This window comes from Annulohypoxylon truncatum (assembly GCF_022578515.1).
Source record: "Annulohypoxylon truncatum strain CBS 140777 unplaced genomic scaffold F4807scaffold_35, whole genome shotgun sequence".
Lineage (NCBI taxonomy): Eukaryota > Fungi > Ascomycota > Sordariomycetes > Xylariales > Hypoxylaceae > Annulohypoxylon > Annulohypoxylon truncatum.
Window position 1 is genome coordinate 363986 of NW_025953821.1, and position 27424 is coordinate 391409.

At 49.5% G+C, this 27424-nt stretch overlaps 6 protein-coding genes across 6 annotated transcripts; 5 read left to right on the plus strand and 1 right to left on the minus strand.

The window, feature by feature from the left end:
* The first annotated feature begins 649 nt into the window (after window positions 1-649).
* F4807DRAFT_439794 (uncharacterized protein) lies at window positions 650-2529 on the plus strand. The gene is made up of 7 exons (XM_047999241.1): window positions 650-1018; window positions 1073-1272; window positions 1326-1425; window positions 1558-1624; window positions 1671-1788; window positions 1837-1904; window positions 1962-2529. The coding sequence occupies exons 1-7, from the start codon at window positions 869-871 to the stop codon at window positions 2339-2341; spliced, it is 1083 nt and encodes a 360-aa protein (XP_047850880.1). The 5' UTR covers window positions 650-868; the 3' UTR covers window positions 2342-2529.
* Window positions 2530-3207: 678 nt separating this feature from the next.
* Window positions 3208-5583, plus strand: F4807DRAFT_439797 (MFS general substrate transporter). Its single transcript, XM_047999242.1, has 4 exons — window positions 3208-3739; window positions 3796-3963; window positions 4022-4406; window positions 4538-5583. Exons 1-4 carry the CDS (start codon window positions 3294-3296, stop codon window positions 5198-5200), a joined length of 1662 nt encoding a protein of 553 aa, XP_047850881.1. The 5' UTR covers window positions 3208-3293; the 3' UTR covers window positions 5201-5583.
* Window positions 5428-7051, minus strand: F4807DRAFT_237215 (3-ketodihydrosphingosine reductase tsc-10). Its single transcript, XM_047994237.1, has 3 exons — window positions 6730-7051; window positions 6324-6657; window positions 5428-6262 (listed from the first exon to the last, which is right to left on the minus strand). The coding sequence occupies exons 1-3, from the start codon at window positions 6769-6771 to the stop codon at window positions 5655-5657; spliced, it is 984 nt and encodes a 327-aa protein (XP_047850882.1). The 5' UTR covers window positions 6772-7051; the 3' UTR covers window positions 5428-5654.
* Window positions 7052-10333: 3282 nt separating this feature from the next.
* On the plus strand, window positions 10334-11999 carry F4807DRAFT_439801 (uncharacterized protein). The gene is made up of 2 exons (XM_047999243.1): window positions 10334-11058; window positions 11125-11999. The coding sequence occupies exons 1-2, from the start codon at window positions 10558-10560 to the stop codon at window positions 11962-11964; spliced, it is 1341 nt and encodes a 446-aa protein (XP_047850883.1). The 5' UTR covers window positions 10334-10557; the 3' UTR covers window positions 11965-11999.
* Window positions 12000-12578: 579 nt separating this feature from the next.
* On the plus strand, window positions 12579-14711 carry F4807DRAFT_439803 (putative salicylate hydroxylase). Its single transcript, XM_047999244.1, has 8 exons — window positions 12579-12866; window positions 12937-13529; window positions 13587-13642; window positions 13699-13762; window positions 13826-13925; window positions 13997-14231; window positions 14332-14374; window positions 14425-14711. Exons 1-8 carry the CDS (start codon window positions 12780-12782, stop codon window positions 14480-14482), a joined length of 1236 nt encoding a protein of 411 aa, XP_047850884.1. The 5' UTR covers window positions 12579-12779; the 3' UTR covers window positions 14483-14711.
* Window positions 14712-17148: 2437 nt separating this feature from the next.
* F4807DRAFT_463854 (uncharacterized protein) lies at window positions 17149-27349 on the plus strand (the record flags this gene model as incomplete). Its single annotated transcript, XM_048002035.1, has 8 exons — window positions 17149-17760; window positions 17823-19296; window positions 19417-24024; window positions 24087-24969; window positions 26084-26570; window positions 26625-26785; window positions 26851-27236; window positions 27312-27349. The coding sequence occupies 8 exons, from the start codon at window positions 17149-17151 to the stop codon at window positions 27347-27349; spliced, it is 8649 nt and encodes a 2882-aa protein (XP_047850885.1).
* Window positions 27350-27424: the final 75 nt, after the last annotated feature.

The window sequence follows — 27424 nt, forward strand, 5'->3', positions numbered from 1 at the left end:
CACGAAGCTCAAGTTGTCAAGCCAAAACAGCCAAGGGGAAGCGAGAAAGTGGGCACGGCGGTATAGATGAATCGCAGCTCAAAACAAGCCCAGAACGCCACTGCTTACGGGGCTCCGTGGGCTACCTAATATTCAGGCGTAGGTGTTGCTAAGTGTTAAGTTCTAGAAGCCTCGGTCGGAAACATGTGAGAATATGGCACTTATAACTATCAGGTTTTTATTTCAACCTCAAACAAAGTCGAAAATAACTCTAGTCAAGTGGGTGCGTCCATATTGTTCCTAGTGCGTCCTTGAAGAGTCAATCCCTAGATTCTGGAAGTTAAGATTCCATTCTAAGGCTTGGTACCTACATAATTGCCGCGTTGTCGATGACGGCTCGTGCTTTAGGGTAATTTCGGTTACCAGCTTGAATGTTTTGATTTGTACGTAAATCTCGTAGAGAAGGCGGGAAAGTCTAGTTATTGCCGTTTGTCTAAGCTTCTGCGTTGGGGACACGGGAAATGCAACTTGCTTTTGTGTAGCCCGTGGTCCTCAACCAATAGGGACGTTGCCATTACACGGGACAATTGACCGCTTAGCTTTGCAAGAAATTTTATCGATATGTAACAGAAATGAGGGGATCTAGTGCAGGGAAATCATTGTCCATGTCCATGTTTTTACCTGCATGGATGCGCTCAGCATGTAATCCCCTATCTTTGCGTCGGTTTTCCCGTGGCCCAGCTTCAGATATGGGAAAATCACGTATATCTTGCTAGAGTTATTTAATTACTCAGGCTCTTCGTGTACTGACTGAGTTTATCACGGGTTATAGACACAGTATATCCATCGATTTGAGAACTACGTGGTCAACATTACGACCGAACACGAGATGCCTCTTGGAGGTAAAGGTCCAACGACTATTGCAGTCCTTTCTGCAGAAGCTGTCCTTGCAGCAGCCTTCATTACTTTGCGGCTTTACACACGCAAAGTTATGAAAGGAGGCGTTGGAAGCGACGATTACCTTCTCGTAGTAACTTGGGTAAGTTAGAAGCGCCAAGTGCCCTTATCCCCAGCATTAATAAGCACAAATAAGGTCCTCCAAGCACTATTCGTGGCCCTGATGATTGTCTCGTCTATCTATGGCTTCGGGCAGCACACGAAAGACATCTCGTCTGATGATATCCGAATGGCTACCAAAATCGAGCTTATAGGCCAATTTGTTGTGTCGCTTGCCATGGGCCTTAGCAAGGTTTCCGTGGCCATGTTTTTGATGCGCATTATTGTAACTATATGGTTAGTTTCCGACGGGATTATGCGTTGATAACTATACTCACAGAACCTACCAGGCACAAGGCAGTCCTCTGGTTCTGGATTATAACCATGATGGCTTGGTCGTTGCTACTAGCAATTTCCTGTTTCGCTCAATGCACTCCGGTAGAAGCACTGGTATGTAAAATTGGAAATTCTTTTACCCCTTTTCGCATGCCTTGGGAGTGAGAGATTCCCAAATCGAGCGGGCTTGCTCCTGAAGCATGCTTAAAACTCCTGAGATGAAACTACTAACTCCCTTTGCTGCAGTGGGATGCGCGTATCAAGATAAAGTCTTGTCCCTTGAATCTGACCAACATCGCGTTTATCATGTGCTGTGAGTGACGACTCTTAAAGATATAACGAATGCTAACATGGTGAAGCTTGGTCTGCTGCGATGGATTTCTTCTTAGCTGCTTTCCCTTGGATTGTTCTTTGGAATCTTAACATGCAGAGGAGAGAGAAGATCACGATTTGTGTTTCCCTTAGTTTAGGGGTACTGTAAGTTAAGCTCTATTTCGCATCATGTTATGAGTTAACTTCAGATAGGGCAGGAATTTGCGGAGTTATTAGGACTTCAGGGCTTGCGGTCCTGAGTCAGACAGCAGATTACCTGTGTGAGTCCTGGATGTACCTCTTGGATTCTATTGATGTCTAACATCAGCCAAATTTAGATGCCACCGCCGATTCCGTCATGTGGACGAACAGCGAGTTGACAATTACTATTATCTGCGTATCCGCTCCTGTACTTCGACCATTGTGGAGGAGGTTCATTGGCAGGACAAACACAGATCAATCTGAAGAGGATAGTGATAGGTCTAATGGAATCATCACGATTGGGAGATTACGAAAAGCAAGGAAATTAGATATTGAGCTTGCTTTAGACACCATTCCTCGGCCGGATATTAAGAACACGAGGACGACAGCAATCGGTGCTAATAGGCGTAATTCCGATACGGGAAGTGAGCAGAGCATCTTACGGAATAGTAAGGCTATTCAGAAGACCAAGGAATTTACCATATCATACGAGGACGATGGAGTCTCGCGACTGTAGACATATGGTAATAACTCCGGTATATTACAATATAGGGACAACAACGCGTCTTAATTGAGGAAGGGTGTGGTACATTAGGAGAAATAGAATGTACGTGGGTAAAAAGAATTCCTACCTACCTAGGTAACTACCCACATTAGGCCAAAGGTCTTTCAAAAATGAGAACAGCAGTTGAAGCTATATAGACCCACATTATAAGGTAGTCAAGCCCCTTTTCTGCAGGACAAGTTCTTCCACAGTTTGCCCAAGACTCTATAAATATAGTTCAAGACCTTACCGTGATGTCCATTAAAACACTTTAAAGCCTACCTACTTGCCCAGGTGGGTATTCAAAGGGGTATCAAATGTAGTACTACGATACACCCTTGTATTCATCAGCGCTGGGCATCTTATAATGAGGATAGATCGCTGATGCGGCCATGTAAAAAAAAAATGGGTTTTTTTTCGGCATACGAATGATGTCCGCGTGTCATAGAGCATTCAGAACTGGAAGTTTTGGGATCTGAAAATGACAATGGATCCCTTACATAGCAAGTACCTAGGTACCCATAGAATGGGCTATCCCGCGTGGCTCCTCACCCCATCAAACTGGACGCTATTGTCATACTTTCACTTAATTTTTGTTTTATGATTCTGTTAAAGTGTTAGGTCGTGCGGTGCAATGCGATTTTAGAAATACCAATATTACTGGAGGATTTCCCTTTCATCGTGTTGTGAATCTATGGCCAACAAAGGGGACAGCTGTGGCACTATTGTGGCGCTGAGCTTAGAGTGATTGTGAGGCACCGAACAGGCGACTGAACTGCTATGGGCGAGGTGTGCCGCCAAGGAAAAGAGGGCGTGTAACGAAAACACAGGTACATACACGTACAAAATTGTTGGGAGATGAATTAGCTAGGAACTACCTAGTTTCGTCTCCCTTCAACACCATGTTTGTATATATAACATAGCGATGGAGATCCGTCAGAATAGCGAGAAATCCGAGAGAAGGCTCCCAGCGACAGCGGACCAACAGTCAGAAGGAGGGCAACAAGTCGCAACAGACCTCCGCAATAGCCAAGACAAAACGATGAAGCCCTTCTCTTTTTACGCCTCCTTGCTCTGTCTTGCGCTCCTTGCATTGATTGTCGCTTGGGATACCACCGCTCTAGCAGTCGCCATTCCCGTTATAGCCGAGCAATTGCACGCCACCACATTGGAGGCCTTCTTTGCGAGTATCGCCTTCACCCTCGCCGTCGCAGTTTCGCAACCGCTATACCTCAGCATTTCCGATGCTGTCGGCCGGAAGGTTCCGCTTTACGTTGCCATGGTACTTTTTACCGTCGGCTCTATTCTCTTCGCTGTTGCCCGGAGTATCACGGTCCTCATTGTCGGGCGTCTTATACAGGGCCTTGGCGGGTACGCTTACATCTGCTATTCTCAGCGGAAAACTTGCTAACTCTAGACGCGGAAAGCGGCGGCCTTGATATCCTTCAAGAGATCATCATCGTCGACATGACGAGTTTGAAAGAGCGACCTGCGTATCTCGCAGTGATGGCGTTACCTATCGCCCTTGGTTCCATCATGGGTCCCATTATTGGTGCGCTTTTATGCCAGTTTGTAACTTGGCGCTGGCTTGGTTGGTGAGGAAAGAAATTTGAAGCCGCTTATGTAACGTATAATCTGATGAAGAGCATACAGGATTAATCTGCCCTTCGTTGGCCCAGCCATACCCCTCGCGCTCATGTTTATGCACCTTCGGCCTATTGACTTAGACTTGAAAACGAAGTTTCGCCGGCTTGACTGGCGCGGCATGTTCATGTTTACCGTAGGCGCGATCTGTGTTTCATTACCAGTCAGCTGGGCAGACACGCTGTATCCGTGGTCTTCCTGGAAGACTATCCTCCCACTGGTTGTTGGCATCATTGCCTTCATTACCTTCGGTTTCTACGAAGCTCGCCCTGCGCAGCCGATGTTGCCCTATCGCCTATTCAAGAACAGAACCGCCGTCGTGTCGATAATAGGAGGATCTATACATGGTCTTCTTTTGTTTTCTCTTCTACTGTACTTACCCCTATTCTTTCAGGTGAGTTCAAGAAGCATTCTAAGGGATTTGCTATACTACAATTTTCCGACGCCTCCAGTTTCCTCCATTGGAAAATCGCATACATACTTACATATGAATTGAAACTGTTCCTAGACACTAACACATGATAGGCTGTTTATTTGCAGACGCCTCTGGAATCAGCTATCTCTATCCTTCCAGCATGCGTGGTCACTGTTGCCTTCAGCGTTTTTGCGCCCGTATGTGTGGAGTTTACTAGGCGTTACACTCTTCTTCTGCACACTGGTTGGGTTACCCTCACTCTTTTCATTGGTCTTTGGTGTATCGTGGACCAAACGTCGTCTAAAGCAGTGAAAGACACGTTCTTAGTCTTTATCGGCATCGGGCTTGGTACAGTATTCCAGACAATACCCTTCCCCCTACAGGCAAGCGTCGAAGAGGCCGATGATAGCGGCCGGTTGGTTGGTCTATTGGTTATAACGCGGTTCTTGGGAGGCGTGTTGGGGCTAGCCATTGGTTCTTCCGTGTTCAACAGTGGCTTCGCTCATCAGATCGCAGCTTTTGGACCCTTACCGATCCAAGTCAGCCAGCTATCTGACCCGCGCCAAGCCATTGGTTTCATTCCCATGCTCAGGACCTTGAGTCTAGATACGGAGACCATGAGCCGTCTAACAGAAGCCTACCGGATCCCGTTCCGGACCGTGTGGATTGTCTTGGCCTCGATATCGGGTGTGGGCTTGGTCACGTCCTTACTTACCAAGCAGCTTAATTTAGAGAAAGAAGACCTAGGCAGGCAGAGGTTTGACGATTCATAGGAATGGACGCGCATGTTATTCACGTCAGGCCTGCATGAGTCTCGCGCGATTAGCGAGCGCAAACATTTGGCGTTATTGTTGATCTGTGCTGCGACACGGAGCACCCGCGTAGTCCAAGTCACATCACCATGGGCTTCGGTACGCCCGTCAACCTACCGGAAGCCATGCAAAAGCCTCTGTTTGCCGCTCATATCAGCCACTTCAGCGGTGAAGAGGACAGCGCATGAAGAGGTAATGTTAAGGACAGCGCCCTATTCCAGCGAGCTGAATCAGTCGAGGGGAGATCGGTGGCGGCAATATGTGAACTAGTAACAAATTTGAGCCAGATGTAAATATATACCTGCCTAGGTACTTGTGTATATATAGCGAAGTAATATTAGCCATTTAATATAGTTTTACATCAATAATAAGTTTCCACACCGCCAGTGAACCTATGCCCGTTTTTTATACGTGCTCATTTTCGCGACTCTTCAGATATTCTCTTGTTGCCCCACCTCGAGACTTGACTGTTCATATCCCACGTCACAAATGCCATGATAAAGGGTAAGATGCACCCCATCAACGTGTCCACAAACCAGTTGTTCCGTGGTGAGTTACCCATAGCGCCCCATCGCATTAGGTCGCCTATGAACGATGTCGTGACAAAGTAGCGACCCTTCTCGACGCCGGCGATGGATAGGCGGGCGACAGTGTCCGGGTCCTGGGGAGTCTCGGCACCCTCGAGCTGGAGTGTGATTTCCGGCTTAGTTTCATTCTCGCGCTCGTAGCCGGCTGTGGTGATAGAGTTAGGCAAAATGAAGTGTACTTCGATAGGGACGTCCGGGTATAGGCGAACCTCCATGGCCAGGGCGTCGGCCAGGGCGCGGAGGGCAAACTTGGAAGGGGCGTAGGTTCCGTGGCCGGCCATAGAGAAGACGGAGAGGACGGTGCCGGTGAAGACGATGTGTTTGGCAGCGGGACGAGATCCTCGTGTCGAGGGTTGCTTCTTTTCCTGGCCAGGGAGGAGCCAGGCACGCATGATGGCTCGGGACATTTCGGCTGTGCCAAAGTAATTGACGTCCACTGTCGCAAGCATTTCGTGAGTAATCTGGTATATGTTGGGCCAAAAGCCATCGCTGCTTACTGTTATATCGAGAAGCCTGTAAGGCCCCGTCGTCCGTCCACAGCATGGGCGTGGAAAGGCCAGCCAGACACCACACGATCTCGGGCGGATATCCGTCGTTCCAGGCCGTCGCATTGTTAACCACGCCCTCCGCATAGTTGGGCTCGGCTACATCGGCTACAATGGTGTGGAAGCGCTGCATCTCAGGAGACTTTGCCGCGGCCTTGATACTCTTCACGGCCTCCTCGAGCTTCGCCGGGTTCCTCGAGACAATAATGATATTTGCCCCTCTGCTCGAAAAGATGCGTGCTGCGCTGAGGCCGGTGCCTTCAGAACCGCCCGTCAGGAGGATAGTCTAGGAACTCGTGGTTAGCTGGTTTCTCCTCGGTTTCGTATTTTCGCCTGTCTATTGGTAATTGTCACTTACCCGGCCCTCAACTGGCATGTGGTTACGGCCAAACCAGCCCATTTTTTTCCGGAACGACACGGGATAGAGCACAGATTAAGCGTGAATGCCGAGAAATTTTGACTCTCAAAATCTCGGGGATCGCGAACTGCGACAGAACAAAACGCATCTAGGCCAAGTTGGAGGAATTGAGGAACAAAGGGAGGAAACTGGAGATAGTTTTCCCTGCTTGTACTGGACGTTGGTTGATACAGCCACACCACACCCTTTAGCGCACCATCCGAACATCCCTTCAATTCCCGAGTTGAGGTATATATTCATATCGACCAACCAACAACATATTTTGTGGTGAGTTTGATTGGCTAGGGCATCTAATGAATCAAGTTTAGTAGTGCTGTATCAAGCTACTACAATGCTCCTTCGGCAGCAACAAATGAAATGTTGGTGTTCAAGGCGCATAGGCACGCAAGAACTCACCGTCAATACTTTCACCGCTGTCCTAGCGCACACGACTTCCTGCCTACTCATCAATCCCGCCGACGATTGAGCAGCCGTCGCCCAGCTCAAGTGTGCCGACGGCTACCTCATCGACACCCACAAACGTCATCTTGGATGCCATCCTCATGTATCTTCCGCTTCTGCTCATCTGCCGTCTACAGACGATTCTGCGGATCTATCGCCCTCACGACATTTGGGCGGAGCGGGATGAAGGGCCCGTGTGGTCGCAGGCCGTGAGGGTTGGACGTGATTTCTGTAGCAACGGCACTGTTGTGGATACCAACTTTGATGCCAGTGCAACGAGATTAATATCAGAGGACCAGGCCAGTCGCTACACAGAACATGCGAAGCCTTGAGAATTCCATCAGAGAGGCTATTTCTAACCCTAAGCTTTTGGGTAGCTACCTGTACCCGCGGGGCTATATTGATGACGGCAACTATTCCTCATTACTAATTCAGTGACGCAGTAAGATACCGATGTCGCCGTCCAAATGACTATTGCGCCATGATGCATAATGTCGGCTATTCAACTCCGTGCCCTGTCATCGCATGAGGATGTTGGGTATCGCGCCTCTACAGCATGGTAGCAAACGCTCGGTATCGGGTTCCCCATGGGGTTTAGCGGCACAGTCACGGCGGCGGCTTATCCGTCCAGAGGCAGTTCTACGGCGCAAGAAGTGGTTTGCGTCTCGTGCGACTGTTCAAGGAGGATTGGTTGAGACTCCAGACTATGGACCTTATTCGGCTGAGCGGATATGGGCGAGTTCACACGGAATGCATATGGATTCGCCTCGAGTATAGTCTAGGCCTCTATTTGGTGAACTTTCCGTCCTGTCCCTTCGCGACCTTACAAATTTGGAAAATCCTAAGCAGTATCCGGTATATTGCGGCCGGGTTCGGTTCCGAACCGATTTTTGACCCCGACCCGGCAAATTGGATACAACGTTCCAACGTTTTAACTGTCTGATAACCATTGATAAAAAGATGATTCTTGCATCATATCTTGAAACCGTCTTTCTGCTGTCTTTGGCTCGCAATCATCACCATATTTTGAGGTTTACGCGATGAAGATGGGCAGCTTCGAGATAGTGATTGAAGGATTCGGAAGCTTCCAGGGGCTGATCACGACAACCTGTTATAGTGCTGACGCCACATGGGTTATTCCATCGATGTTATACATATCGTGGATAAACCTGGAAAAGGCGAGAAACTCAAAATGCATTGCGATTGCCACTATGGGGACGCGTCGTTGAGTTCATGCCCAAGATAACCTGGTCGGGACAAGCGTAGGACTTGAGGGATTTTGTTGAATGAGAAGGGTTGTTGGCACAGGACAAGGAACGAGGCACTAAGATCTGACAGCAGTTTCAACTCAGGCAATTGTCGAAGCAAGAAATATAGCAAGTGTTGAGATGATTGGTGAGCTATCTTGGCCCAACGTTCCACTGTCCATCCCGTATTCTATCAGTCTAACATCAGTGCTCAGTAGCTCAACTTGATATACATGCACTTAACAATTCTAATACTAACACACATATTGTATGATTCCCGGCTGTTAAAGAGAAGCGCGGATTAAATGAGGAAGCCACTTGGTAAATATTTCATCGTTGGCATGCATCGTCTGCGTTCCTGGCGCCAGTAGTTGTTGAAGTTTATCTCTGTCATACGGCAGTCATGCAATAGCTCAACCTGGTTTGAACAGCTGATGCTGTGTAACAGCTAAAACGTGGGCGCCACATCTGAGATCTCCAGCGTTACTCATCACAGCTTCGTAATGGCCAATCTAATCGACAGGTATATTGACGATTACAAAGAAATACACACCGAGGGGATTATGTTCGTAATCTCAAATGAGGTTTCCTATCAATGAGACAAGGTTGACCTCGAAGGATTATGTATGTATGTATGTAGGGGTCATGTAAGAGATCGAAACCAGAAAGAATGGACGAGGTGTCAGACGCGTTTCTTCAAATCGTCTTCGGAATGAAACATTTTCACATGCAAGTAGGGATAATCCATGTAATGATGTAAGCAATGGCCAATCATATCTCAGCTTAGAATCAAAAACACGTTAGTCAGATTTAGATCGACCTTCGCTTATGCATAAATGGCATTTAGTAAAAACGTGGGGGATGGGGGTAGTTCTCTAACTAAGTACGCAGCTACGTTAAGGTCTCCGGTGGGCGATAAGATAACCTTAATATTATGAGATCTTGAGTCCCGGGGTAGAAAAAGGGGCTTACTGTACAAGATATGTCGATAAACCTCCTGTTACCTACCTATGTACGTAAGTACGCATATCTATCCGTTTTATCTACAGTTCGTATTAGTCAATCCTATGCGGTTCGCACCGGCGGTGAAGGAAGTCCGTAATCGTAAAAAACCATGTGACCCATCCCGTCTGTAGTGTGGTGCATAGGAGGTAGCTGTGCAAGTGCATGGCATACCGGCAGCAGAGCCCGGTAAGGCTGAAAGGCTCGGATTTGCAACAAGCTAGGTAAGCCAAGTATCCGAGCCGAAACATAAAATAATGCTAACGAGCCGGTGATAATTGTAAGCTCCGCCAGGCGGTATCGGCATCCTCGGATTCCATTAAGGGGCGCGTTAACATACACGCGATGCTTGCTACCTAGCTAGATTTGGTTGCATAGCGCGCACCGTGGTCTAGATCCTATGCATGCACGTCCCGTAAGCGTGACAGATCTGCATAATTAAGCTTAAAGTACAACATTGACACTACGTTAATAACATGATCCCATGAGAAATTATGTTCAACATTGACGTGTGCAAAGTCATTGTAGACTCCCATAGAGCTGTCATGGACCCTTCAACCAAGTATATCTCGTTGGAATCTTGGAAAGTAAGAATTTTCTTGAAAAGGCGGTAAAGATAATCTTTACCATATGATGATGACTTTCCAGTGACGGGGAAACTGATGACCCGCACGCCCCAGGCAGGGTCCTCGCCACGCTAGGCATCTTACCCGTCGTCAAATTATGCTTGCAGAGCCTCGATTCGCTTGCCAGAAAATTTAATTCCCTTATCTTAAACCCGGCTGGGTTGCGCCGTTTCAGCTGTCTATTATGTCAGAATAAAATGATTCGTGTTGTTACTCACACAACCAGGGGGCCAACGCATGACTGGTTATCCACCTCTGTGCGAGGTATTCCTGTCCTCAACTCCGTGTGAAAGGCTTCGTCTATATCAGGAATAATTAGGTACTAAGTAGTCTTCAATGTCGGACTCTTAGTCAGATGTGTTTCTAGTTCATTAAAATCCCCGGAATATCTCTCCGTCGCATGCCATTGCATTCTCTATGTAGCCACCTCGAATGATACCCCAACCAAACCAATGTCTCCTCAAGTCTCTTCATCCGATAGCCAATCACGGTCTATAGAGCGCGCCGAGCCTTTGAAGCCGACCGGCCGGCTACGTTCGGCGTGTGACTCTTGTCATCGAGCCAAGATTAGGTGTTCGGGAGGGAATCCCTGCGTAACTTGCTTGGTCTCTCAAGCAAACTGCAGCTATAGCCCAGGCAATCGTCTCGGCAGACCAAAAGGAAGCAAGAATAAGCGGTTCGTGGTAAAAGAAGACACGAACAGACGAGGTGAAGCACCCGGAAGCAAGTATGCCAAAGGCACGGTTGATAGACGGGTTTCAGAACCAGGGCCACGGGGAGAGGCACAGCAACAATCGGACCCAATGCCCGTAGAGTTTGATCTTGGGCATGGATTTCACGCCGGCATAACCGAAGACTTATTCAATCCGAGCTTTTCATCTTTTTTCGACACAATTGGAGGGTCACATGTGCACACAAGTCCAGAAGGAGACTCGAATGCAACATTTACACGTGTAAGCATACATGTTGGCTTTTTATCCTCTTCTACTTGACTAATCATCGTACCATCTTTTTCTTAGATTACCAACACTGAAGATCAATCACCATATCAAGACTTGGCTTTCGGAACTCCAAGTTCTGCATGCGACAGCGGGTATGCGACGACCACCATCAGCTCATATGCGGAAGATATAGAATCGCAAAGCACGAGAAGTGTCGCCTCAGCTCGTAGACATAAACATTTAGGTATAGGACCACCTATACCTCAGGAGCCGACTCACTGTTCATGTCTCCAGCAACAGGTACAACTAGTTTATCAGCTTGGAGATCTCCAATGTTCTGACGCTGGCAACCCTACTGTAGACTCCGTCCTTCGCGGAGTCCAGTTAGCTCAGATTCCCTGGAAAGCTATCATGGAATGTAAGCGGTGTCAAAGAGAAGAAGGTCAAAAGGAGGGGTTTCTGCTATTTGCCACGAGCATTCGCATTCTGCTTTCTTTATTTCAAAAGCTAAATGCAATATCGCATAGCGACGGTACTTTCCCTGAAAGTGCCGGCGGCCAGACTTTTCCCTTCGCCCTTGATGTCGAAGTCTCAATAGGTAATTTCAAGTTGATAGGTGGAACAAAAGAAGAAGTGGTTAGAGTAGTGATCCGGAGAGCTTTACAGAGCGTTACAACTGCTCTTCTCCATCTATGGGAGCGTGTAGATAGACCAAGACCATCTCCAACTACTGATCAAAGGGGCGGGGGAGGCACGGATGCTGGTCCTGAATCATCTACCAACATTCTTACTAGAAAAGAGACGGACTTACAAGAATCGGGAAGCAGCGATTTCCCACCAAATTTCGGCGCGCATGACATAGGAGCTCTTCTCAATAGTCTATATGCCATTATGCGAGCTATAAAACAGGATTTATAAAGTCCTATATATAAATATTAAGCCTGTAATATCCATATATACCTCTTACTATACCGGCTTCATTTCACTAGTTTCTAAACAGCACCAAGTTGGCTCATTAGAACAATTTAAATAAAAGGTAGCAAAGCCGTCTCATAAGTAAGTCGTACTTGATTCCACAGCAGCGGGATTCTTGAATTTGATTCTACAGCAACTCTTTGCGAAGAAAATACAAATTTTTAACATCACTAATCTACCGAAAATTATTAAACGTATATTTATTTAATAATCATATAGAAACGCACAATTATGACGAAGCGGGTGCCAACTCAATTAGCGTATAGATCTACCTTGGTCTGAGGCAAAATGAGATGATAGATGTAAAAGATGGAACGAAAGAAGGAGAAAAAAGGAGCTCGGAATATAGAGTTCTCTACCAGGGTACCTAGATGTATTACTAAATTCCACTTACATAATCACATTTCACCGAAAACATGTGCGAGGATTTATTACATAGGTACAGGTACCTGTACCTGTTTGTCATATCGTACGAGTGTGAGAGATGACAGGTAATCCTTCGTCCCACCTACATAGATAGCAATCATTCCTGGTCGCGCTAAAATGTATGCTCCATAGGAAGCTCCCGAGAAAATATCCCGGAACTAGTGTCCTACTTTATTTCTCTCGATAGCCAAACAGTGGTTAATATATCATGACTCCCAGACTCCCGGAAATAAGTATGGCCCAGTTGAAGCCAATAAAGCTACCTTGTACATCGGAAGCGTTGGACTATCCCAGAATTAGTCGAATATTCGAGGAATCCACAGGTCGAAGAAATGCCACTTCAAGTGATCATCGTCGGCGCAGGAATTGGCGGCCTTTGTACCGCTGTCGCACTGCAGCAGGCTGGCCATTCTGTCAAGGTAAAATTGGATGATTTCTCGTCAACTCTTACCTATTCTATGGTCCACCAGAAATAATAACAGAGTACAGATACTAGAAAAGTCTGCCTTTGCTGCTGAAGTGGGAGCCGCTCTCTTGATTACGCCTAATGGAGAGCGTGTGCTGTCTCGCCTTGGATTCGATTTCAAGCGAGCCCGTGCCGATGATATGGCGTGTTTTGAGGTATTAGATGGCGTCACATTTAAGCCTCTTCACCGCGCTGAGTTAAGCAACGCGCGTGAGGAGTACAGAGCGCCTCTATACACGGTTCATCGCGTGGATCTACATAATGAGCTTCTCCGTCTAACATCGGCTCTAGACCTCCAGTTATCCTCAAGGGTGGTGGCAGCCGATGCAGAGCAGGGTTTTGTGATTTTAGAAGACGGATCGAAGCATCATGCCGACCTCATTATCGGTGCGGATGGCCTTCACTCGGTTCTGAGGGGTATTGCGCTAGGTGATCAGGATGCGGCCAAGCCAACTCCATCAGGGATGAGCGCTTTCCGCTTTATGATCCCTACATCTGAATTAAAAGATGATCCGCACTTCCAAGAGCTGCTGAAGTCCAAAGGAAGAGGCAATAGTGTCTTAGCGGACACGACCGCTCAGACAGAGCGTCATATGGTATGGTACACGTGTCGAGAGTACGTCTTCCCCCGCATTAGAGTCCCATGAAAGCAAGATACTCATGTTTCACGCAGTGGAGAAGTTCAAAATTTTGCAGGTATCCATGGGAATATTTACAAGGGTGACGAAGGTAAGCACTGGCTAAATGAGACCTACTAACAGGAGAGCTGACCAAGACATCCTAAGACACCAAGACGCTTATGCTGAGACAATTCAGTCATTATCATCCTAGTATAGTTCATATCATCAAGTAGGCATTCGACCGTTCTCGCCATCAACCCGGAAAAGTTCTCTAAAACTACATTCCATTTAGCGTCGCCCCCAACGTCACCGACTGGCCTCTTTCCTTTCACGATCCCCTTCCTACTTGGCATCGAGGAAAGGTTGTCTTAGTTGGGGATGCAGCTCATCCAGTAGGCTATATTTCCTGTTTTATTTTGTCCCCTAATACATCTGTTTTGACATCCTGACGCAAGAGATACAGATGCTTCCGTTTGGTGCGCAAGGAGCAAACCAAGCTATTGAGGACGCGGGTGCCTTGGGGGCGCTTTTCAAAGGTGGTGATGAATCTGCGGCAGATGTTCCCAGCCGTCTCGCCCTCTTTGAGCAAGTTCGAAGGCTGCGCGCATCGAGAGTCCAGTCACTTTCTAGGGTGCGCCTTGGGAAAGAAAAAGAGGTGGAAGCTAGGGTACGACAATATGCTGACCCACCAGGCTCAGGTACGTTTGACCAGAATTATTTTAGCTTCTTACTAAATGAGGCTATTTTTATGCTTAATCTTGCCCTGGTATCATATCCCACCACTAATCTTCCCGCTAGATGTACCAACTTCTTTCTTCGAGCGGCTCGCGCATGATTATACGTAAGTCTAGCTGGCGTCATCGAGTTAAATGCGGGAACTAACTCTTCTAGGTTTGACGTGTTTAAAGCGTGCAAGGAAGCACTAACTAGAGATAAACAAGGTAATTGATGGAGCTAGGATCATCTGCCAGAGGACGTAAGGAGTCAAGCTACTTTTGAATTCATGAGATAGCGTCGATGTAAATCATGGGTTTATCTATTCCTTCCTGACCTAGTATTTTGTCTTTCCACGTGGGTTTACTAATTAGGTAAACAACTAGGTAGGTTCTATCAGCGACATGCTTAAATTCGAAGTAGTAATTAAGTCCGGTTTAATACCGCCCTTTATCATGAAGTCTCACTTTGCGGTCCAATCTAACTACTAAGGAAATCAGATCATCGCAAAAGACAATTCACTCAATTATAATATCCGCCGAACACCGAGCTACGGGCCGAGGTACAAGCCCAGGTAGTGTAAGTTACAAAATAATGGCCGGGTGAATCACGATTAAGGACAATGCCAATACCTTACAGAACCAATAGAAATAGGCTCATCTAGGTCTAAAATCCCCTATAATCTAACGATTACATGATTGCATACTTTGACACGGGTAGTAAGCCTGGAATCCGGCGTCGTGTTACCTACTACTGCCCCTGCCCCCGTGTATTATCTAATGCGGAGCACCGCTCCCAAACCGCAGAGTGATTTGGTTGTGGCTTCCGCGCACAGAGCGCTTTCCGAATTAGTGGCGCGCCAGGACAACGGTAGAGCGGGCCGGGCACAGGATCGGACGATGTGGCTTTAGAGTTTGCGGGCCGATCCGGGGCGATGATCTGCTTATCTAACACGATCTGGGAAGCGTACATAGTTCCTAACCCCTAATCTCTAAGAGCTTAGCGCCATGGTTCCCTATTCTCCGACTTATGGATATGAACAATTGAAGAATAATTAAACCAACTTTAGATCCGGCATCGTTACGCGTATACTCATGCAGAACCGAGTACGTAATAAGGCCCAACTTCATCAGCATATGTCTTGGTTGTTAAGCTATCACGATTTTCGTATTTGCTTCCTTATGTACTTAGGTACCCTTTTCCTGCAATATTCATTCGTTGCAGTATCGGCATACATTCCTTCTCTAGCAGTCTAGTTGGAAGAGTGATGGCACGGAGTTTCTAAATATCCTTACAAAAAAACAGGTGGGTTGGGTCCACTTCTCGCACTTCCCAAGAAAGGTCATCGAAACGTGTGTACCGAAGTACATAAATATCTACTGGGGACCATTGCAACTGCAGGATTCTATGCACGTTGGACCAGGCCGCCGCATATGCAAATGCCGTTTTGCTCTCTTCCTAACCCTGAAGCCACACTCAAAAAGGCCTTGCCCTATTACTTCAATTGGTTCACTGCGGATACAGAGGATTTGTCACAAATCACACCGTCCGCTGGATCTGATGCACCTCATGTTGACGATCTTCAATCGCTTCTAGTAAGAATGTTAATGTACGCCCGTTTTCATGACTACGTTCATTCGATGCTGTTACTGTGTATCCCTGCCAATGATCTTCTTGAACCCTCTCCGTAGCATTCGAGAACTGTACAGGGATTCAATGAATCAGCATGGGTAGGTAGAGCCTTAACTTCCTGCAAAATTACTGATTTCGTATTATATACTTGATTCTGTTAATTACTAAGATAGGTAGGATTCTAGTTTACCAGTGAAGCCTACCTAATTACCTAGTAGTCCGGTCTTTTCCATGTTTATCCTTTCGAATTGGCGTTTTATACTGTGTTGATTACGTAGGTACGCTTACGATCTCCGGTTATCATTGGCTGTTAGTCCGGTCGATAGTCAAGGCTGTTGAACGAGACGTCTGTCAGATTTTAGTCCTTCGCATATCATAGGGCTGCCATGAAATAGAAATGCGGTGAATGCAAGGGATACTCATGTCAGCGTCTCTTCTTGTCTAATGAGTAAAATGTTGCGGCTGTTAGCTCTCGGAGCAAACGGCTTTGGTGTAATTAATGCAAATGCTATGATTCTAGGCCGGGGCGATATCATGTCAGATACTGCGCCGCACATTCACATTCAAACCCACACTAACAAACTTCCAGATGCGGCGATTGCAGGTAAATCACAAGTCCAAGAAGGGAATCCTGGTCGGTTGCGGCAGCAGCGTGGGTGGTTTGATAGGAGCCTTCACTTACCTAGATATGCCTGACTAACAGGTTAATAAGACTTCACCCGGTAGCGGCACCAGCAGATATATTCCCCGAGGTGAATTGTTTGAGTTTATTCCAACATATACAGAAAAATAATGGCCGAACATGGGATGACCTCGGTCAAGGATATGGACTGTGGTTAGCGACTAGATTAGATAGGTGAAAGCAGATAGTATGAACCAAACATGCGGGCTGATGTCTCGTCTCGATCCCTTAATCCATTAGGAAACCATGAGAAACAGTGTCCTTGTCGAAGATCGTGCAATGCCACACTTTCCGAGAAGGATCATAGACTATCTACCCAGGTAAGATTAGATTAGTTTGTGTTAGTTCACCCGTGCCGCGCCGTCCCATTGCCCTTATAAACATGCTCCCCAGATTCCGGGCAATGTCTCGAATGTCTGAGCCAACTACCTTTAACACACCAGTCATATGAATCAACTTCATGACTGAAATATAAGTAACTTATATTACGAAGGTGTATATCTTCCACGAAGAATAGACCCCTCAACGACTATTACAGCCGATTTTCTTTCTCATAACGGTACAATTTGACGTTAACTTTCGGAAAGATGCGTACAACGACCCCAAAGACGGCTGGGAACACTTTATTGCTGTTCGGCCCTCAACTTGCACGACTTGTCCCGAGTCGTCTGATAGATTTACGGAGGACAATTCTAGACAATCCCGATCTTGAGTTCCTCGTCGAGATCATAAATGAGCTGCCCTCCTTATGGACCTCTATCATTGAACCCAGCATTCCCCGCCTTGGATCTCTTACGAATGCCAAAGAAAAGCTGCAACAGGTTGCGACATTCTTCGAGAATGAGACTGAAGATGCACCCCGGTTGGCGCCGCCTTACAACTTGCTTCTCGCTCCTTTGACGGTCATCGCTCAGATTGCCGAATATATCCATCACGGTCACCAGGGCACTGTCCAGGGATTTTGCATTGGTTTCCTATCCGCTGCTGCTGTGGCAAGCGCGCGAAATAGAGCTGAACTGGAAAAGTTGACAGCTACCGCGGTTCGGCTAGCTGTAGCCATTGGAGGCATCGTTGATTTCGATGAACAGGGGCTTTCGGACGGATGTGCCACACTCGAGCATAGCTCTACATGGTCGGTCCGTTGGACATCGGCCCTTGAAAAGGAGCATTTTGAAAAGACGCTGGCATCTTTTCCTGAGGTAATTCACCGTACTCATTCACATACCTACTTACTGTCCCTAACTTACCTTCTAATCCATAGGCATATGTCTCATGCGTCACGGACGTAGACAGGGTAACAATCACAATACCAGAGAGCCACTTCGTCGGCTTCTCTAGGCAACTAGCTGATGGCGGACTGTCTGCCCAGCCAATCGGCCTATGTGGTAGATATCATAAGAATAAGCCAGACCGAGCAGAATTAGTGCAGCAGGTGAAAGCACTATGTCAGCAGAACCAAGACTTCCAGTTCCCCGCTGTCGAAGAGTTGATCTTACCCCTGAGGTCTACCTCGGATACCGAGGTCATAACGAGCGGGATGCTTCATGAAATTGCCTTGAACTGCATACTAGCTGACGTATGCAAATGGTACGACACTGTACAAGCAGCCTTGGACGCGTTGGACGGCCAACCGGTAAACGTGGTACCCATTGGTAGCAGTTCGGGAGCCATCCCTCGATCCTTGAAATCAGCGTCTGTGGCAGTAGACGAATTCCTTGGACCGTCTTCACAGACGTCGACACCCCCTTATACTACACTGCCAAACAGCAACTTGACGACCGGACAGACGACGCCGTACAGCACCGTTCCTCCCCCAGTCACAGGGACCACGCAGCCTATCGCCGTAATCGGCATGGCGTGCCGATATGCGCAAGCCGATTCTCTCGAAGAGTTCTGGTCCTTAATCAACTCGGGCAAAAACGCCACCACTCCTGTGCCTGAAAATCGATTCAAGTCTTCGGAATTATGGCGTACGCCTAAGGGACCGTTCTTCGGCAACTTTATCAAAGACCACGATGCATTTGACCACCGTTTCTTCGGCATGTCCGCCCGCGAGGCCGCGTCAATGGACCCGCAGCAGAGGCTTTTGCTCCAGGTCTCATACGAAGCCATGGAATCAGCCGGGTACGCAGGCGGGGCCGAGTTGCCCAACCGCCCTGTCGGTTGCTACGTGGGCGCGGGTTACGTTGAGTACGAGGACAACATCGCATCGGAGCATGCGACGGCTTTCTCGGCTTGTGGAGCTATTCGGGCTTTTATCAGCGGGAGGGTTAGTCATTATTTCGGCTGGACTGGACCTTCGGTCGTATTCGATACCGCGTGCTCTTCGTCGGCCGTGGCTATCCACAATGCCTGCAAAGCTCTCCAGACGAACGACTGCTCCATCGCTGTTGCGGGTGGTGTTAACATGATAACGAGTCCTACTTTCTATCAAAACTTGGCTGCCGCTTCTTTTCTCAGTCCCACCGGCTGCTCGAAGGCATTCGATGCTACTGGGGACGGATATTGCCGAGGTGAGGGTGCCGGTGTACTAGTCTTAAAGCCATTAGCACAAGCTATAGCCGACAATGATCGCATCCTCGGTACCATTGCGGGTACAGCTGTCAACCAGAACTCTAGCTGTAGTCCAATCACTGTTCCGGATTCAAACTCGCAGAGCGATCTGTATCTCCAGGCTTTGGCCGGTGGTGGCATTTCTCCTTCAGATGTCTCCTATGTGGAGGCCCATGGAACGGGTAAGTTGAAAATCTCCATGTAACTCTCAGCCCTATCGAAGATGTTGCACTTTTACCGTTCTCCTGCAAAAAAGTTCACTTGAACAAGTTGTAACAACATACTTACATGTGGCATTTTAGGAACCCCGGTAGGCGACCCCATTGAATGCGCTAGCATTCGTACTGCATTCGGTGACCCTCACCGAGCCCAGGAGCTAGTAATCGGTTCCGTCAAGGACGTAATCGGCCATACCGAGGCTGCGTCCGGTGTTGCTGGAGTTATCAAAACTCTCCTCATGCTTCAACATGGCTCTATTCCCAAGCAGCCCAACTTTACTCGCCTCAATCCCAAGATACCTGCCTTGGAGCCCGACAGATTAGCTATTGCCGATAGGACTCGCCAATGGCAAACTAGTACTAGACGAGCAGCCTTGATCAACAATTACGGTGCGGCTGGAAGCAATGCCGCCATCGTAATCCGAGAATATCGCCCGGTTTCGACGGAGCAAGTTGCTATTAGCAAATTGTCAGAAAGCACTACCGTCGAATATCCGATATTCCTATCGGCCAAGACGCCGGAAAGCTTGTGTGCGTACAGCGCCGCTCTGAAGACATTCCTAGACCGAAATGCCTCGATCACACTGGGCGACGTGGCGTATAACTTGGCGCGCAAGCAAAACAAGACTCTCGAGTATACGTCCACATGGACCACCACAAGCCTCTCTGCATTTAAGCAAGACCTAGACGCTATTACATCCGGCGCCCGTCCCTTGTCCCAAAGGAAAATGGATAAAAAGAAGACATCCGCCGTACAGTGGCCAGCGCCGGTTGTGCTTTGCTTCGGCGGCCAGACAGGTCGCAGCATCTACCTCTCGCGAGATCTTTTCAACAGCTCGTCTCTGCTGAGAGGCCATCTTGAGAACTGCGACGAGGCAAGTCGCTCTCTAGGATTACCTTCAATCTTCCCACGTATATTCGACCCTGCTCCTGTCGATGACTTAGTCTTGCTGCACGCTATGTTATTCTCCGTCCAGTATGCCAGTGCGAAGACCTGGATAGATGCCGGGTTGCAGGTCAGCGCCTTGATAGGGCATAGCTTCGGTCAGCTAACGGCTTTGGCTGTGTCTGGGAGCCTTGACTTAACCGATGGGCTTCGCCTAGTCACGAGTCGCGCTCAATTAATGCAGAAGCTCTGGGGTGCTGATCCCGGTGTCATGCTGGCAATTGAAGGAGATAAAGAGCGTCTCGATACCATCCTTCAAACTGTCGGTGAAACGAACACTGTCGACGTGGCGTGCTACAATGGTCCACGTAACATTGTTCTCGCTGGAGAAGCGGCTGCGGTAGATTCCATTGAACAGACCTGTAAAGTTTCCCCGGGGCTAAAGACGGTCAAGCTGGCCAACAGCCACGCGTATCACTCCCGTCTTGCCGATCCGATATTGGATGGCCTAGAAGACTTGGCCAGATCCCTCGTCTGGCGAAAACCGTCGATTCCGGTCGAGACATGCTCTCGCGGCCAAAGTTGGACTAGCATCGACCCTGCTAAGATCGTGGAGCACACGCGCGAAACCGTGTATTTCGGGGAGGCTGTCCAGCGGATCGCTAGTCGATACCCTACATCCATCTGGCTTGAAGCTGGATCTATGTCCCCTATCACTGGTATGATGCGCCGAGCTGTGCCCGCAAACAGAGAGGACGTCTTCCTGTCGATGGATCTAGGTCGTGGCAACCCTTGGACTAGCCTTGCCAAGGCTTCAACTGGGCTCTGGGAAGCTGGTTCTACAGCAGACTTCTGGGCTTTCCACGGCACAGATGGGGATCGGTACAAGTGGTTGGACCTACCTCCCTACCAATTTGCTAAGACGAAGCATTGGATACAATACCAACCCCATCGTCCACAATCCGCTGTGGAGACTTCAGCGCCCGTCACAGCTGGCCCACCTGAATTATTACGACGTCTTGGAGACGCCGATGGAGAGACCTTGTTCGCCGTCGATCCTTCGCATGATATTTTTGAGCTGAGCGTCAGGGGTCACGCAGTCGTGGGTCAGAGCCTGACACCGGCAGGCTTGTACTTCGAACTAGCTATCCGAGCAGCGCAAACTCTTCAGGAGGCTGGAGCGAAGAGTTCGGAAGTGCCTCATATCGAGAACATGCGCATCTTATCGCCGCTGGGACTAAAGCCGAACGGAGTCCTCCGTATCAGCTTTAAACGGGGCCCCAACAATGAAAGCGGCAGCCCGAAGTGGTCTTTCACTTTCTTCTCCACACCCGCCGACGTTGCGAATCCGCCACCTGCTTCCAAACGCACCAACCACGCCCAAGGTACCGTGACTCTCCTCGCGGCGGATGCGGCAACTTCTCGTTTCCAATTCGTCAAACGTCTGCTAGGAAGGTCGCGATACGACCAAATTGCTTCAAACCCCGGTGCAAACAGACTAGCCGGAGACGTCCTCTACAAAATCTTCGCTCGGGTCGTCAATTATGCCTCGTATTACAAGGGTGTCCGCAACACCATCGCCTATGACGGCGAGGTCGTAGGTGACGTGGTCATGCCTCCAGGCAAAGAAGCAGAGCGCCTTGGAGATAGCATCTCGGATCCTCTAGCCATTGATAACTTCTTGCAGATCGCCGGTATTCACGTGAACTGTTTGCTAGAGGGTAGCGACGACGAAGTCTCCGTGTGCAATGCTATTGGCGAAGTCCTCTGGAGTGACGCGTTCTTACAGTCGAACGGCCACGACAAGCCTTCCGCGCGAACGTGGAAGTTGTACTCAAACATGGAACCCAAGGGCAAGAACACGCTCGTCAACGATGTATTCGTGCTGGACGCCACGACTGGAGCTGTGGTTGTAGCCTTGCTAGGGGCGGAATTCACCACGGTACCTCTTGCTTCCCTACGCAGAGTCTTGTCAAAGATCAATGAGAACTCTACCATACCTGCGCCACCGAAGACTTCTTCTGTATCGCCAACGAGGAATGATCTCTTCACAAATGGGGACTCAACGCCAACCCCGAAGGCCCTGCCTAACGGAACATCGCAACAAACCCAAGCTGCCGTAGAGTCTTCACCATCGGCCGAACCGGTATCTGCTGCTGCTGCTGCTCCTTCTTCCGCTGCTTCTGAAGTTGACTTATCTGTACGAACGATGCTAAGCGAAATCTTCGGAATGACCGTTGATGAAGTGCAACTCGACTCGGATCTAGCAGATTTAGGTGTGGACTCGTTGATGATCACGGAGATTTCTGGTGAGATCCAGAAGAGATTCGACGTAACTTTATCGATCGACGATATGCAAGACTTGACAGATGTCCAATCCCTGACTAAGCTACTGGGTGGTGGTGGTGGTGGTGCGTCAGCGCCTGCTCCTACTCCCGCTGCAACATCGACACAGAACGGATCAGCTAGCACAAACGGAGCGACAAACGGCTACAAAGAAGAAGAGCCAGAAATCGAAGACGGAGGAATAGCCGCAGTTAGCAGCGAGTGGCTTTCCAGCAACCGCAGTTCGTTTGACGCTGACATCCAGAAATACGGGTTCGGCCAATTCCGTGAAACCGTCTACCCGCTGCAGTCAGAACTCGTAATCGCATACACCGTCGAAGCCCTGGCGAGCCTAGGATGCGATCTCCGGACCCTAAAAGCGGGCGACCGTCTTCCTGAACCTGTGTACGAGCACAAACACGGCAAGTTAATGGCGCAGATGTACAAAATCCTCGAGGACGGCGGCTTAATAGCGGGGAGTGGCGCCGGCGCTACGCGAACGGGCCTCTCCGCGCCCCAGGCATCGGCTAAGACCCTCCACGACGCCATCGTGCAGAAATTCCCCCAACACGCCGGGGAGCACAAGCTACTGCGCACGACGGGCGCTCGCCTAGCCGATTGCCTCAAGGGCCAGGCCGACCCCTTGGCCTTGATGTTCGGAAGTGCCGAGGCGAGACAATTGACGGAGGATGTGTACACCAACGGCCCCATGTTCCGAGCCGCGACGTCGTACCTCGCGCGTTTCTTGGTCGACGTCTGCGAGCGGTTCCAGGGCCAACGCGAGATCCGGATCCTGGAGCTCGGCGCTGGGACGGGCGGGACGACGAAGCACCTAATTGAGCAACTTAACAATAGCGCGGGCGGACAGAAAATCCGCTACACCTTCTCAGATGTGTCGAAGTCGTTGGTCGCTGCGGCCAAGAGGAAATTCGCCAAATACCCCTTCATGGAATACGGTATTGTAGACATTGAGAAAGAGCCCAGCGCAGATTTGCAACGACGGTTCGATGTGATCATTTCCACGAACTGCATCCACGCTACCCCAAGTCTCGTCCGATCGTGCACCAACATTGGAAAAATGCTGCGCAAAGATGGACAAGTTTGTCTCGTTGAGCACACCCAGAACCTCTACTGGTTCGATCTTGTCTGGGGGTTGGTGGAGGGATGGTGGCTATTTGACGACGGTCGCACACATGCTCTCGCTTCCGAATTGAGGTGGAAAAAGGACCTGGAGTCATCAGGTTTCCAGTGGGTTGACTGGTCGGACGGCGCAAGCGAGGAGGCCAAGATCCTGCGCGTTATTGTCGCGTCGCCGACAGCTCAGCTTTCATCCCCACCTATCAGCACCCCGACCCTCGAGCTAGCATCCCCTCTTGAGACAGAGGAGACAGTGGTCTTTAAGCAAGTCGGATCATTGCCACTCCACGCCGACATATTCTACCCATCGACACTGCAGACCAGCAATAAAGCACGACCTATTGGTGAGCCTCCCTCTCGGTAACTATCACTAGAGTACCTCTATACTAATTACGATGCCGTATAGCCTTGATGGTCCACGGTGGAGGCCACATAATGCTTTCTCGGAAGGATGTCCGTCCAAAGCAGACGCAAATCCTTCTAGACGCAGGATTCATACCTATTAGCATCGACTACCGTCTCTGCCCTGAGACCACCCTCATAGAAGGTCCGATGACCGATGTCCGAGATGCCTTAGGCTGGGCTCGCACCACCCTCCCATCCCTAACTCTCAAGCGACCCGACGTGCGCATTACCGGGGATCGCGTAGTCGCCGTCGGCTGGTCAACCGGCGGCACCCTCGCCCTAAGCTTAGGCTGGACCGCGCCCTCAGCCGGCCTGCAACCACCAGACGCCATCCTAGCCTTCTACTGCCCGACCGACTACGAGGACGAATGCTGGTCTCGCGAGAACAAGCCCTACGGCGACGCCGCCCTGACGACAGAAGCGTACGACCTATGGGAAGGCATTTCCGACTCCCCCATCACAGCGTACAACCCGCCGACCGGGACGCGCGCGGCGGGCGGCTGGATGGCGAAGAACGACGCGCGCTCGCGCATCGTGCTGCACATGAACTGGCACGGGCAGACGGTCCCCGTGCTCGTGCACGGGCTGAAGAAGGAGTCGGCGCAGAACAGCGTGCCGAAGCTAGCTCCGCCCACTCCCGCGCAGGTCCAGGCCATCAGCCCGCTGGCGCAGATCCGGGCGGGCGCGTACAAGACGCCGACGTTCCTGGTGCACCCTTACGAGGACGACTTGATCCCGTGGCAGCAGGCGCAGCGCACGGCGGATGAGCTGCGGCGGAGCGGGGTCGAGGCCGAACTAAGGCTTATTGGGAATGCGGCGCATCTGTTTGATATGTATCGCAGCCACGAGTCGAATGCGGAGGCGGTTGAGGCGGTTGGTGATGGGTACGCTTTTTTGGCTAGGCATGTTTGAGTTAAGTCAGTAACATTAGGTGAGATTATAGAATTGGGGTTGCTCTAGCACTTGTGCTTACCTGGGAGGATATGATGTGCAAACGATTCTAAGTTGGAAATAGAATGGTTATAAACGCGTATATAGAATTTCATATAAAGAGCGATTCTTGGACAGTAAATAGAATAGTTACCAAAACATTGTTATTTCCTTTTACTACGAACGATTTATTCCCCTAAGCTTCATAGTGCGCATTTACTTTCCTCACAAGTTGGAACGTACCGTTCTCATTATGGGACTCCGTTCGCCCAGCCAGACGTTCTTCAGGGAAACATTACTGGAATGCGAAGCTGGAAATTTCCAATCATCTCTTCACACAACTGAGTCTTGTTTGTTCTCCTCTACATCCTAGGAGCGAAGAAAAGGTGTGGAGAGAGGTGGTCCGTGGAAATTGCCAAATCAGGCAATGCGCTAGTGTATGGCCAACGTCGATTGGCCAGCCACAAAGTCCGGCGGGGGGTAGGCAGGCAGGACTTTGCAAACTTGACGGAAACAACCACTGAAGACCTGGATTCAACTCATGTTAGGTGCCTGCCGAACGGTATACGACTGCCGGCAGTCGGAAAGCAAGTGTGGTAGAGGTAAGTTCCCAAGTCCGGATACATTCAGGGGGGTACAACTAAATGCGGGCGCTCGGAACGGGGGTCACCGGCAGTAAGGTGCCTTGAAACCAATCATCCAACTGCCGTATTCCAAATTTGGCCATCCCCCTAATCTTTTGGGATAACTTGATGCTTACCCAGATGTTCTTGGGTCGTATAATTGCACCTCTTCACCTGTGCCTAGGTATCTATTTTTTAGTTATAGCCACCCATCCTTTTGCTGCCGTTCTAGTCGTTGTTATGGCTCGGTGTAACAGGTGAGCGTTCTGGTAATTATACAGACCATTGACTTAATTGCAAGCGTCTGGATGAATGCAAAATAAATAATCCAGCCCCGGGTATTTTGCCGCTGAGCGCGGCATAAGCGAATTTCAATTGACATGATGGTTGAGTATCCCGTATATATACTAGTCGATAGTAGGACTGTGTAGCTTCATGATGCTAGCCTTTCGGCATTTTCACCAACTTCGGGCCGCATCATCAACATTGTCATCGAATTCAACATCGGCACCATCACTAGTATGAAGGGATACTCCCTAGCTCTCGCTACGGCGCTTGCCGCCACCTCCCAGGCGTACCTCCGCTTCGGATGTGCGACCTTGAGCGTCCAGCGTCTCGACCCCCTCGTCGAGCCCGGTGTCATACCCTCGGCGCATCTCCACCAGATCATCGGTGGAAACGGCTTCAACGCGACGATGGACCCTACCACGGATGTCAGCGAGAGAGCCACTTGCACGACTTGTACCTTCTCCGAAGACCTTTCTAATTACTGGACCGCCGTTATGTACTTCAAGGCCCGCAACGGAACTTACAAGCGAGTGGGCCAGTACCCGAACGCCCTTTTAGGTGACTTAAAAGGCGGAATGACTGTCTACTACATCCAAGAGTCATTCAGCTCCAATGGAAACCAAAAGGTTACAGCTTTCAAGCCTGTAAGTTTACTGTCCGAGTACCCATATGATATTTGGTCGGCCTAACAATCCCAGGGTTTCCGAATGACGGTGGGAACCCCCAACAGCAAAGACGGGAGCAACCCCGGCCTTCGCTACACCTGTCTGCAGGACGTCATGACTCGGTTCCCCGAGACCGCCGAGTTCCCCAAGCAGCCTTGCCCTGCTGGGATCATGGCTATCCACCACTTCCCCGCGTTCGTGATCACCTTCGCCATCAAATCTTTCCATGCACTTGCGCTAATGACACGGGCCCTTTTAGATGCTGGGACGGCAAGAACCTCGACAGCCCCAACCACCAAGACCACATGTACAACACCAACAAAGGCGGCTTCGTCCCCGCCGGCGCGTGTCCTTCCTCGCACCCGGTTCGAACACCGCAAGTTGCCTTGGAGACGATGTGGGACACTAGGCCCTTCAACGACAAGTCGATCTGGCCTGAAGACGGCTCCCAACCCTTCGTCTGGTCTTACGAGGACAGCGTGGGATACGGCACGCACGCCGACTACGTCTTCGGCTGGAAGGGCGATGCGCTGCAGCGAGCTATGGACTCCGCACCCCTGCTAAGCAATGGCATCGCAACGCAGAGTGTGGCTCAGTCTAACCAGTGCACTATCAAGAGCACTGTCGAGGAGGATATTGACGGATGTAAGTTATCGATTGATATCGCGCTATTGCGTGGACATAGTACCGAAGGGCTGGAACTAATGAGTGATTGCATAGGGCTTACAAGTCTTCCCGGCCGACAGATGGATATGTAAAAGATCCCAATTGGTTTCCTAGGGACCGAAGCATGCCGAGCGTTGGAAAGGAATAATGGCAAATTGAAGAGTCTT

Bases quoted from the DNA above. Each gene is read 5' to 3' on its own strand.
- F4807DRAFT_439794 (XM_047999241.1), top strand. From the start codon at position 869: ATGCCTCTTGGAGGTAAAGGTCCAACGACTATTGCAGTCCTTTCTGCA. The intron at 1,019-1,072 runs GTAAGTTAGAAG...AGCACAAATAAG, and splicing joins ACCTTCTCGTAGTAACTTGG to GTCCTCCAAGCACTATTCGT. The intron at 1,905-1,961 runs GTGAGTCCTGGA...AGCCAAATTTAG, and splicing joins TCAGACAGCAGATTACCTGT to ATGCCACCGCCGATTCCGTC.
- F4807DRAFT_439797 (XM_047999242.1), top strand. From the start codon at position 3,294: ATGGAGATCCGTCAGAATAGCGAGAAATCCGAGAGAAGGCTCCCAGCG. The intron at 3,740-3,795 runs GTACGCTTACAT...AGACGCGGAAAG, and splicing joins CTTATACAGGGCCTTGGCGG to CGGCGGCCTTGATATCCTTC. The intron at 4,407-4,537 runs GTGAGTTCAAGA...AACACATGATAG, and splicing joins ACTTACCCCTATTCTTTCAG to GCTGTTTATTTGCAGACGCC.
- F4807DRAFT_237215 (XM_047994237.1), bottom strand. From the start codon at position 6,771: ATGGGCTGGTTTGGCCGTAACCACATGCCAGTTGAGGGCCGG. The intron at 6,658-6,729 runs GTAAGTGACAAT...ACGAGTTCCTAG, and splicing joins ACATGCCAGTTGAGGGCCGG to ACTATCCTCCTGACGGGCGG. The intron at 6,263-6,323 runs GTAAGCAGCGAT...TGCTTGCGACAG, and splicing joins ACAGGCTTCTCGATATAACA to TGGACGTCAATTACTTTGGC.
- F4807DRAFT_439801 (XM_047999243.1), top strand. From the start codon at position 10,558: ATGTCTCCTCAAGTCTCTTCATCCGATAGCCAATCACGGTCTATAGAG. The intron at 11,059-11,124 runs GTAAGCATACAT...TCTTTTTCTTAG, and splicing joins CGAATGCAACATTTACACGT to ATTACCAACACTGAAGATCA.
- F4807DRAFT_439803 (XM_047999244.1), top strand. From the start codon at position 12,780: ATGCCACTTCAAGTGATCATCGTCGGCGCAGGAATTGGCGGCCTTTGT. The intron at 13,530-13,586 runs GTACGTCTTCCC...TGTTTCACGCAG, and splicing joins GTATGGTACACGTGTCGAGA to TGGAGAAGTTCAAAATTTTG. The intron at 14,375-14,424 runs GTAAGTCTAGCT...TAACTCTTCTAG, and splicing joins CGGCTCGCGCATGATTATAC to GTTTGACGTGTTTAAAGCGT.